General features: G+C 37.6%; 1 protein-coding gene across 2 annotated transcripts in view; it reads right to left on the bottom strand.

Moving 5' to 3' along the window:
- CCDC169 (coiled-coil domain containing 169) overlaps positions 1-12,635 on the bottom strand; it is a 57,502-nt gene that overhangs the window by 12,528 nt on the left and 32,339 nt on the right. The window contains exons 1-4 of one of the 2 annotated variants that reach the window (XM_012811596.2): positions 12,418-12,426; positions 7,999-8,097; positions 7,723-7,776; positions 1,476-1,552 (exon numbers count right to left, since the gene is read on the bottom strand). In XM_012811596.2, coding sequence (XP_012667050.1) covers positions 1,476-1,552; positions 7,723-7,776; positions 7,999-8,097; positions 12,418-12,426 — 239 coding nt within the window. Of the gene's footprint in view, positions 1-1,475; positions 1,553-7,722; positions 7,777-7,998; positions 8,098-12,417; positions 12,427-12,635 lie in introns of those variants that run through there. The other variant, XM_012811595.2, reaches the window with a different exon arrangement.

Here is a 12,635-nt window from a genome sequence, read left to right as displayed (position 1 = left end):
TCAAAAAAAAAAAATAAAAAATAAAAAAAAAATAAACACCATCACATGCTGCAGAGAATCCTTTCATAAAAGGAAGACTCAATCATCGAAGAAAACTTTGTTTTATTTTAGGAACTTGCCATACTCCAAACTTCAGCAACCACAACCTGGATCAGTTAGCATCCATCAATATCAAGGCAAAACTCTCCACCAGCAAAAAGATATGACTTACCAGAGAGTTCAGATGAACATTAGCATTTTTTAGCAATAAAGTCTTTTTTACGTAAGATATGTACATTGTTCTTTTTTAGACATGATGCTACTGCATACTTAATAAGCTACAGTAGTATGTAAACATAACTTTTCTTTGTTTTAGAGACAAGGTCTTACTCTGTCTCCAGCCTAGAGCATTGTGGTATGATCATAGCTCACAGCAACCTCAAACTACTGGGCTTAAGTGAGCCTCACATCTCAGCTTCTTGGGCAGCTGGGACTACAGGTGTGCACTACCACACCTGGTTAATTAACATTTTTTTTTAGAGAAAGGGTCTTGCTCTGTTGCCCAGGCTAATCTAAACTCCTAGGCTCAAGTAATCCTTCCCTCAAGGTTGGCCTTCCAAATCCTGGAATTATAGGTGTGAGCTACTTATTACACCAATCTAAACATAATTTTAATGCATTGGGAAATAAAAAAATTCATGTTTTTATCACAACATTCAAATACTGTGGTAGTCTGGAACTAAACTCACAAAATTTTAAAGGTACACTTGTACTTATAATGTTTTTAATAGTGTAGTTTTAAGCTCTTCTTCGGCACATACTGTTATTTCAGTTTAAAAAATAAGATTGTGGCTCAGCGCCCATAGCACAGTGGTATGGTGCCAGCCACATGCACCAAGGCTGACGGGTTTGAACTCGGCCTGGGACAGCTAAACAATGACAACAGCAATGACAATAACAAAAATAGCCAGGAGTTGTGGTGGGTGCCTGCTGTCCTAGCTACGTGGGAGGCTGAGGCAAGAGAATCGCTTAAGCCCAAGAGTTTGAGGTTGCTGTGAGCTGTGACGCCACAGAACTCTGTTGAGAGCAACATAGTGAGACTCTGTCTCAAAAAAAAAAAGTAAGATCGTATCATGTCTGAAGACCAAAAATGTTTCTGGGATCTAACAAAAGTGTAAAAATAATTGGCAGGATCTCACTTAATGTGCACAATATGAAAGTGTTCAGCATGCCCCCGAGGTGAAGAGCTCAACTACAACTTGAACTTCACCTTAGAAATGAAAACAATTTATACCCTCATATTAATCTGAAGTAAAAGTGAAAAAATCGTGAACATAGATCACAAACTTCTTGAAATTTTCTTGCCATCTGCTATTTTATACTGTTGCTTTAAAATCTAGAAGTTCAACTTCCAAAATATAAAGGACACCTGTTTTGTTACTAGCAGTCACATGCAAATATAATTAATTAGAAAGAAAAGATATAGCTAGACTCACGTTTTCACTAGATTCTCTTTCATTCTAGGCAGTTGATCCATCTGTTGCCTTTTAGAAACTTGATGTGAGCTAGAAACCTGAAATTAAAAAATTTGAATGTTTATCCTCTTCATAATTGATTTCAGAGATAAGAGGAATAGTCAATTTTTAATGAACTCTTTCTTAACCAAGTCCTTTAGTAACATGTATAAAGAAGCTGAAGAATAAAGAAAATTCTGGCCTTCTCCAATATTATCAAGCTTTTAAAAGTTTCTGGAAATCTCCCTATCTCAGCCCTATAGTCCATGTGATTTTTAAAATAACTATGAAGAATACTGTAAAAACCCTATCATCCATATGGTATAGATCATTACAAGTTTTTGTAGTAGACACTAAATATACATGTCATTGGGGTAGATAAAAAAAATAGAAACTAGGCTGGGGGTGATGGCCCACTCTGGGAGGCCAAGACTGGTAGACTGCCTGAGCTCACAAGTTCAAGACCAGCCTGAGCCACAGTGAGATCTTGTCTCTAAAAATAGCTAGGCATTGTGGCAGCCACCTATAGTCCCAGCTACTCAGGAGCCTGAAGCAAGAAAATTGTTAAAGCCTAAGAGCTATGAGCTATGACTAAGGGTAACAAAGTAAGACTCTGTCTCAAAAAAACAAAAAAGAAAGAAAGAAAGAAAATAGGTGTAGGTATGCTGAAGCAGAAATAGAAAAATCATAGTTTCATTTTTGTCTATTTTGAAATTTTTCCAGAATATAAAAGTGGAGACTTCTTGTGGTTGATGTAAACATAATCTGCAATTCAGGAATAATAGAGGCTGATGGCCTCAGAGATGGCAACTAAGGTCATAAGTGAATAAAATAGTTCATTAAAGGCAAAGAGAACCAATGAAATAAACTTAGAAAGGCAACTTTTTTTTTTTTTGAGACGGAGCCTCAAGCTATCCCCCTGGGTAGAGTGCCATGGCATCACGCTCACAGCGCCCTCCAACTCCTGGGCTCAAGCGAGTCTCCTGCCTCAGCCTCCCAAGTAGCTGGGACTACAGGCGCCCGCCACAACGCCCGGCCATTTTCTTGGCTGCAGCCATCATTGTTGTTTGGCGGGCCCGGGCTGGGGATTCGAACCCGCCACCTTAGGTGTATGTGGCTGGTGCCTTAGCCGCTTGAGCCACAGGCGCCGAGCCTAGAAAGGCAACTTTTAAGGAACAGAAGAATCATCAACGATAAACAGGCCATGATTTAAATGAGAGGAAAAACCAGGAATAAAGTACTGGCATGGAAGTTGGGGGTGTGGGCAGTATTCAAAGCAGTGAGCATAGACAGTGTAAAATACTCTAATAGCAGGAGGCTTGAAAAGCAGTCATTGTATTTGGCTATGAAGAGATAAAACTGTCAAGAGCAGAACTGTGGGGTCAAAAGAGATGAAAAAGGTCAAAGAGGGGAAAAATAAAGGCAGTGAGTATATTCCCTCTTTCATGAAGTTTGGCTGAGGAAAAGAAAGGTAAGGTAGTAGTTTTATGAGGACAGTTGGGGTAAAACAAAAGTTTGATTTTGTTTCAGTGGAAGAGTCAGACATTTTGCCAGCAAAAGATAAACCACAGCCAATAACAGAAAGATTAAAACTTTAAGATGAAATAATTATTAAGTGAGTCCTAGAGGCAGTAAACAGAATTGAGAAGAAATCTGGGATCGTTTTTCTTTAAGACAGGAGGAAGAACAGGAATGGAAGATCAAGATATGGATAAATTTGAAGGTAAAAAGTAGGACAACTGGATTTCACACCTTAGACTCTCGTTTCTTTGTGAGCTAAGACATTAGATCATTTGCTAAGTGACACAGGTTTGGGTGCATTGGAACAGAAGATGGAATTCATTCATTCAGCAAATGTTATTATCTATTATGTGCCACCACTACATTAGGCATTGAGGTACAAAGACAAATAAGTTCAGGGTTCTATTGGGAAAACAGCGAAATAGATAACTACAATTAAGTGCCTTGATAGAGGTTTCCATAGGTGCTTTATAAGCATACAGTAGATGTAATTAATTAGGAACAAGAAGGGCTCCACATGGAAAGAGTAATCAATAAGAACTAAAGAAAAAGATATTCTAGGTAGAAGGAACAACAAAGACATCAGGTATAAAGCAGCATGATATGTGCAGGAATTGCCCATAGCATTTGGTCTGTGCAGTGCAGGATGCTAGCAGGGAGGGATAAAGCTGCAGAGACACACATGGTCATGAAGGAAAGGAGCTTTGCTGTGATTCTTTGGGAAATGCAAACTGAAGGTTTTTTGTTTTTTGTTTTTTGAAACAGGAAATGGTACCATAATATCTGTATGTCAGAATGATCACTAAGGCACCAGAGAAGAAAATTTGGTATAGTGGAGACAAAACTTTGATAGCTATGTTGTTGAGATTACATCTGAAGTACTAAATTTAAACCTGGGGAGCACCATGTTTAAATGAACAGTAACAATACAGAATTTTCCACCTGGGCAATCTGGGGTGTATTTCACAAGGAAGGGCTAATGTAACTTAATAGTATTTTCGCTCAGAAAAAACAGGACAAAAAATCTATAGAGAAACAGAGTTGTTTACAAATCTTTGAAAAACTATCATGCAGGAATGTAGACTTGTATGTTTTTCAGAGGACTAAACTAAATTAAGGAATTTTCAAGAAAAGAAAATAAAGAGAATTATATGATGCTTTAATTTCTAACAATTAGAACTTCTGAATAATGAAACAGAAAAGCACCAGCTTCCTTATCTGTAAGCTAAAAGCGTTATATTCAATGGTTTCTCAGAGCAATTACTAAAATTCTATATTTTTAGGAATAGAAGCTAAAACTTAAGTTATTATGTGTTGCAACGAACTCTAGTCAGTCTTTCTGCCCATGTAGCAGTGTAGTGTGCCTACATATTCAGAAAGAGCAATGTCCATACTATACTGTACAAATCAGAGACTCTTCCTACGATGGGGAAACTCGTTAGTCTAAACAGTGAACTGAGGCTGAGACAAAGCCACAGCGATGGCAGCAGAAATATAAACAGCAGACCCAGCAACCCAGCAAACAGCTCCAGTTATCTACTAAAGTATCAATTGTGTATGTATTCAGCATGGGCAGAACTGCAAATCATCCATTAACCTTTCTAGTCACTATAGTATCCACATGGTCAGAACTGTCTTTCACTATAAAGATTAACAATTCACTCCAGAGTGAAAATCCTTATTAACATTTATAATGGGGACAGGATTAACATCTTCCTGGGAAGCTGTTAAAATAAACTTTTACTGTATATTCAGTGACTCTGTATAGTCAGACCAAAGGATTATTTCACCTAAATGAATTTTCCAGATAAATAAAGATAAATGAATGCTTTGAAGGCAAAAGACTTTACCTTGAACTTTAAAAAAAAGTCCTTTATCAATATTTTATATATCACCTTTTACTTAATATTTGAGCTTACTATCAATATAAATTTCTGTGTTATGTTTAGTTCAGTAAATTGTTTTGAACATTTTCTATATGCCACACTTTGTACTAAGTGTATAGGAATAGAAAGAATGGGGCACCCTATCTGATCTCAGGGAACCTACAGTTGAGGGAAGCAAACAGACATATTAGCAATATGAGACCAGGAAGAAGGGTAAGGCAAGTAGAAATTCTGACACCTGTGCTACGCAGAAACAGGCCAGGGAGATTAGGAAAGAGAATCAGGAAACAATATTCACCATTTACTGGAATTTAGAACCTATTTTATGCCATTATCTCACTCAGAAATTCATATGCACTGAGGCTCTACACCAGTGATTTTCAACCCATGTGCTGCAGCACTTATTTTCAAAAGAAGTTCAAAGCATAGTAAGTATATTCTTTTTTTTACTCTTTATTTTGATCAACATAATTTGTGTCATGAATGTTTAACTATAGGTTCAAGTATGCCATGACAGAAAAAACGTTGAAAAACACTACTCTAAGCACTCACAAAACTTTGTAAGATACTCACAAAACTTTGTAAGATTTTTTTTTTTTGAGACAGAGCCTCAAGCTATCCCCCTGGGTAAGAATGCTGTGGCTCACAGCAATCTCCAACTCCTGGGCTCAAGCAAGTCTCTTGCCTCAGCCTCCCAAGTAGCTGGGACCACAGGTGCCTGCCACAATGCCTGGCTATTTTTTTTTTGTTGTCGTTGCAGTCATCGTTGTTTGGCAGGTCCGGGCTGGATTTGAATCCGCCACCTTAGGTGTATGTGGCTGGCACCTTAGCCACTTGAGCCACAGGCACTGAGCCAAAAGGGCATTTTTTTTTTTGGCTGGGGCTGGGTTTGAACCCACTACCTCCGGCATATGGGGCCGGCGCCCTACCCTTTTGAGCCACAGGCACCGCCCCAGATACTTGTATTTCTGTTTTACTAGTGGGGAAAGAAATTAAGGCCCCAAAAGGTCACACACAACAGTAGATGCAGAGCTGGGATTCTGCGATTCAAATTCAAATTTGCAATGGTGCTACAGTCTGTGGTCTTTTTATCATGCATGTCATGGCCTCATAACATGTGTTAGACCTTGAAGGAAGTGGAATTGGCATGTGGGACAAGAGCATATTCCAAATATATAGCCTGAAAAAAGGCATCAGGGTGTCTAGGCTGCAAGAGTAAACAGTGCTGCCAACCTAGTACTAAGGACTGTGAAGTTTGAACTGACTGTCTACTATAAGGACAAGAGACTACAAGGACTGATCTCTTCTTGTCTCAATTACCCACTTACTTAAATCAACACTACAAAGTCCAAGCTTCCCTTTATCCACTGTAGACCTGACTTTTTTTCAGACCTGACTTTTTTCTCAAATTTTTCTACGCATTCCCTTATCAGCTCCAATCCTAAACCTAACTCCCTTCCTCTCTGTCCTTCACTGCTCCCTCTAGATACTCTAGAAGAGTGATTAGCAGGCTGCTCTCTATGTCAAGCCAATCCTCAAGGTCTTCTACCTCCTTGTCTAACCTAGCTATGTCTTGAGAATTCCAACCCCCTTTTTGGTTGCTCTTCCCTTCACTATCACTGTTGAAGCTCTTCAAAGCTATGTCCTAGATTGTTTCTTCTTTTCACTACATATTTTCTCACTGATGCATTTCTTTTTTCTTTTTTTCTTTTTTTTTTTTGAGACAGAGTCTCAACTGTCACCCTGGTAGAGTGTTGTGCTATCACAGCTCACAGCAACCTCAAACTCTTGGGCTTAAGCAATTCTCTTGCCTCAGCCTCCCAAGTAGCTGAGACTATAGCCAGCTACTATGCCTGGCTATTTTTTGTTGCAGTTGTCATTGTTGTTTAGCAGACCCAGGCTGGGTTCAAACCAGCCAGCCTTGGTGTATGTGGCTGGAGCCCTACCCACTGAGCTATGGGCACCACCTCACTGATGCATTTCTTTTATTGACATGGCTTTACTCATTTATATGCTAATAAATTCTAAGTCTTTATTGACAATCTTTATTTTTTCCCTGAGCTTCATATAGTGACTCCTCTTTAGATACTTCCATTTGGATAACATACATCAAAAACTCAACTTACATCCTAATCTTAAAACATATGCCTAAATAATGTTAATACAGATTAAATATTTAAATGTCAAATATTATGTCATATAAGTACTAAAACAAGATGTGGTGAATGTTATGAAACATTGAGATGAAGATGGTCTTTCTAACTACCACACGAGAAATCATAAATTAAAGATAGCTCTTACAACATAAAAACAAAAACTCTGTATTACCAATAATATCATAAATAAAACTGAAAAAGGCAAATGAAAAACTTGAAAATATGTGCAATCTATTTCATAATTTACTGACTGCTTTCCAGTCCTATATTTATAAGTACATACTTTCTCCCAACAGCAATTCTGATCTTAGACCTTTCTGTGCATAATTAATTATGAAGTGAAGTGCCTTGAATTTCATGATAGCAGAGAGATAGCAGCTTATCTATTTGAATTCTACCAATTATGGATCAAACCAAAGGGATAACTAAGGAAACAAATATGCAAAATAACTTCTTAGTTTGGGAAACTTTTATCTCTCTTTTACCTCTTTATAAAAGTTACATGTTTTCCTTTCCACCTTCCACATTTAGAAATTTGACACCTTTTCTCCCATAATTCCAACATCTGTTTCTTTACCAAACCAAACAAAAGCCTAGAAAAGTGGGAAAACATAATTTATAGTAAGAACAAACTCTTAGAATTTAGAAGTAAAAAAATAATGTTACCTGAGACATTTCATTTAGGTATGTACGGCGTTCATTGTTGGTCTTGTGGTAAGCCTATATGAAAGGTAAAAAAGTAAAGAATTCAACATAACACAAGATTAGTGATACCAGCAAGACTACTAGTAAGTTAAGGTTTATGTCTCTATCTTGTTTTTATAAAATAGTTTAGGAAATAGTTTTGTAAGCATTTTGTGATAATTATATAGTAGGTTTGTAGATAACACTAGAAATAGAGGCAGTTTCAAAGGAATTGTTTAGAATAGGGTAAAAACAAACCTTTGATTCTTGTTCCAGCCTAAGTGCATAGTCTTTCACTTGATTTTCAAGACTCCTTTTTTCTTTTTCTAGCTGTTTAAGTAATGTATTTAAGGATTCCTGTAAGTATAAATAGTAAACTTTTATATGTATTCATGTTTGAAACAACTTCTTCACTAGCAAATGCCTTTTATACCATACCTAACATTCTGTGATTTCATAATTACATAATATGTACTTTTAAAGTAACAGAACAGTAATAATCACAATATTTATTGAACCCTAACAAAATGCCATGTAAATGCTTTTCAGAAATTACTTAATTTAATCCTTATTACAGCTCTGAACATTTAATAAATTTGTTTCTATCTTACTATTGAGAAAATTGCTGCTTATAGAGATTGCATAACTGGCCCAAAGATATATAGCCAATAATTGGTAGAGCTGGAATTAAACCCAGGTAAAATGACTCCAAAGGCCACACACATAGTAAACAATTACTATATGTGTGTTCATACCATTGCTACCATTGTAACCAAAGAGGCAAAGATATTTAGAGAGTATGTTTTACTGCTAACTGAAAAAAAAATTTTTTTTGAGACAGAGTCTCACTATGTCATCCTTAGTACAGTGCCATGGCATCACAGCTCACAGCAACCTCCAACTCTTGGGCTTAAGTGATTCTCTTGCTTCAGCCACCCAAGTAGCTGGGACTATAGGCACCTGCCAGAACACTCAGCTATTTTTTTGGTTGCAGTTGTCATTGTTATTTGGTGGGCCCAGGCTGGATTTGAACCTGACAGCTCTAGTGTATGTGGCTGGCGCGCTAGCCGCTAAGCTACAGGTGCCAAGCCACCAACTGAAAATTTAAAGTCAATTTTTACCTCCTGCTGAAAACCCATTTACAGATCTATAAGAACAGGATAGAATAGGTATTCACATTGAAGAAAAATTTTATGGCACCTTTTTCATAGAGGACATGGAGTGAACTATTTTGAATCATACCAGTAACAGAGCACATATACATAATTATAAATTGTGAGATAAATATGCAATTAAAATGTATAATTCATATCATCCATGCTGAGTTATACCAGTTTCTAGCATTAGTGAAATAAATAAAAGAAAATGCTTATGTCAAATTGCATCAGGTATTTGGGATGAGGGATTTCCAGGTTGAGATCTTAGTTTCCACAATTGTTCTACTCTGTAATAGTCTCACCATTCTGGTTCTCAACTTTACTGTCTATTCTATCACCACATTTCTCTCTTCTTTGACTTGATGAATCATCTCATTTTCCTGATTATATATTTTCTCATTTTTTTCCCTCCCTCACAAACTCCAAAACTTTTATTTATTCATTTATTATTTAGAGGCAGAATCTCACTCTGTCACCCTGAGTAAGAGTGCTGTGACATCATAGCTTACAGCAACCTCAAACTCTTAGGCTCAAGCTATCCTCCTGCCTCAGCCTCCTGAGTAACTGGGACTACAGGCACCCACCACAATGCCCAGCTAGTTTTTTTATTTTTAGTAGAGAAGGGATCTCACTCTTTTTCAGGCTGGTCTCAAACTCCTGAGCTCAAGCAATCCACCTGCCTTGGCCTCTCAGAGTACAAGGATTATAAGCATGAATCCCACCCCACCCCCCAGCCCAGAACTCTTTTTTGAATGCTACTTTCCCTAAGAGCCTCCTACCCCATCTATTTAGCTTTTCAGAGAGGACCTGGATGTGCCATGTCCTGGGTCCCCCAAATAGAAATGTAGAAGAGCTTTCAAGACTCTCATAATCCCTCAAGTCCACCTGGCCAGCATGTTACTGAAGGCAGAAATCTGTTCAGACTTGATAACTGAGGACAAAGAGGTCTGGGGAAGAGGCATGTGGGTAGACCTATAAAAGTAGGATAATTATACACGTAATTATAAATTGTGAGAGAAGTATGCAATTAAAATGTATAATTCCCATGTATAGGTCCCAATATTTTGTATGCAACAGCTAGCATAAGTAGTGGCTTAAGGTATGTGACCTGAAAGCAGACTGGCTGGGCATAAAGCTGAACCTTTGTAACAAAGGGAATTCACACTCCTGCTAGAAGACAAGTCACACCCATTCCATAGAAAAATTTGATTCTTTATGGCTAAACTTGTCTCCAGAGCCTACCCTGTGACCACGAAATTAACATTAGGACATGTCACTGGGAACTTTTTTTTTGAGACAGAGCCTCACTTTGTTGCCCTTGGTAATGTGCCATGGCATCATAGCTCACAGCAACCTCAAACACTTGGGCTCAAGTGATCCTCTTGCCTCAGTAATTTCCCTTTATAATAATATATTTTTTCCAATTTTAATATCAGGTATATCCAGATGAAGGAAAAGAAAAAAGAAAAAGAAAAGAAAATAGTGACTAATTCTCACATAAATTGGATTTAATTTTGACTAAAGTACATTATTTAAGTAATAATTTTTACTTCAACTTGTTATATGTTGTTTAGGATACTGCATCCTCATTTATACCTCATTTATAAGTAAAATAGTTTGTAATTTCCCTTTATAATAATATTTTTTTTTCCAATTTTCATATCAGCTATATCCAGAGGAAGTAGAATGATTTTGAAGTGTTTCTTCTTTTTCTATTGTCTATAAGATTTGGCATGATCTGTTTTTTGAAATTATCTTCTATTTTTATTTATAAATATTAGTTGTCTATTTTTTGAGACTTTGGAAAAATAAAAGGTTAACTGATGACTCCATACTGGACCTCAGACTCAAAGCATTCTATGATAGACATACTTTTATCTGACAATATGTTACTTTTTTTGCATTATTATTATTATTGCTCAATATTTCTTTCATTGCAGCAATCATCTGATCTTTTTTCTGAATGTATTTATCTTCATTCCTTCTTTATGAGGTTTTTGTTTCTAGTCCTTAGCTTAAACATTGTTATTGTTATTAAATTTTAAGCCTCTTTAATTTTGTGAAGGCAAAAAGTAGAAATCAAATAAACACATGTATATGTATAGAGAAAATAAAAAAATAAATTAACTGCAAAAAGCAAAAATAAAAATAAATGTAGGAAAAAAGGATAAGATCTCTGTATTGCGCAGTAATTCTCACCAGAGAGCACCCACTAGAGAAGAGGCATTAAACCAAGTAGACCAAAGACTTCACCAGGAGATATCATCCAGTGTCTGCCTGGACAGTGGGTCCAGGGGTCACCCCACTGCCTGGACAGTGGGTCCAGTGGGTCACCCCACTATTTAGACAATGAGCTCACAGAGTAAACACAGTGACTGAGATGGGCATTAGCTCAACAGCATGGATTCTGTCCCACTGAGGTTGATCTAGTATTACTCCTCAGACCTGACCTGCCAGCAAGAGATACCAACATGAGCCCCTGATATGGTACCATGCTTCAAGGAAATCAACCAACTGTTAGTTGGCAAGTAGATTACATAAAATGCCTTCCACCCTGTAAGGAGCAACTATTCATCCTGATGTGTGTTCCTGATATAATTTTACCTTTCCTACCACAGTGCTTCCTTTCGCCAGCAGCATACTTTGGTAATCTATCAGTGCTAAGAGGGAAGGATATTGTTTTACCCAAAGGTCTCCTTTAGGCAGACCTGTTTTAGCAGGACTTGGATGGACAGTCAACTAGTTGATATCCAAGAACGTCAGCCTAGCATAAGTAGTGGCTCAAGGTATATGAGTTAAAAGCAGAATGGCTAGGCTTAAGGCGGAACCTTTGTAACAAAGGGAATTCACACTACTGCTGGAAGACAAGTCACACCCACTCCATAGAAAAATTTGATTCTTTATGGCTAAACTTGTCTCCAGAGCCTTCCCCATGACCAAGGAACTTAACATTAGCACATGTCACTGGGAACTTTTCTTTAGTAAGAGACAGAGTCTCACTTTGTTGCCCTTGGTAATGTGCCATGGCATCATAGCTCACAGCAACCTCAAACTTCTGGGCTCAAGTGATCCTCTTGCCTCAGTTTTTCATTTTTAGTAGAGACAGGGTCTCACTCCTGCTCAGGCGGGTTTTGAACCTATGAGCTCAAGTGATCCACCTGACTCAGCCTCCCAGAGTGCTAGGATTACAGGCCTCAGCCACTGTGACCCAGACTGTCATTAGGAATTTGCCCATTAGAATTTGTAACAGATTTGTGGCTTTCAGTAAATTCATCAGCTGGTTTTACCCCAATAGACCCAAGTGCCAATTTACTCTATGTTTTTATTTTGTTTTTTATTAGATCATAATTAATATGTACATTAATTCTCTCATAGGATACAGTGTGTTACTTCTATATGCAGTTTGGAAAACTCTCATCCAAGTGGCTAACATAGCCATCATGTCTTTCTCATAATTGTTATGTTAAGACATTTATATTCAACCTTTAGACAAATTCACCTGTACCCAAATAGGATAAACTATAGGCATGATCCCCACAATATCATTCTCTTCCCCCATCCTCCCCCTCCCCTCCCCCCTCCCCTTTCCCCGTAGTCTAGGGCTCCATTTGGATTGTAGCCTTCCTAAGATAGCTAACAATTAGTTTCATAATAGTGTTGAGTACATTGGATACTTTTTCTTCCATTCTTGAGACACTTTGCTAAGGAGGACATTTTCCAGCTCCATCCATGTAAACA

The sequence above is a fragment of the Otolemur garnettii genome, unplaced genomic scaffold (assembly GCF_000181295.1).
Source record: "Otolemur garnettii isolate 467f Iridium unplaced genomic scaffold, OtoGar3 scaffold00167, whole genome shotgun sequence".
NCBI lineage: Eukaryota > Metazoa > Chordata > Mammalia > Primates > Galagidae > Otolemur > Otolemur garnettii.
The sequence above is the reverse complement of the archived record's forward strand: the minus strand, read 5'-3'. Positions and strand labels throughout refer to the sequence as shown.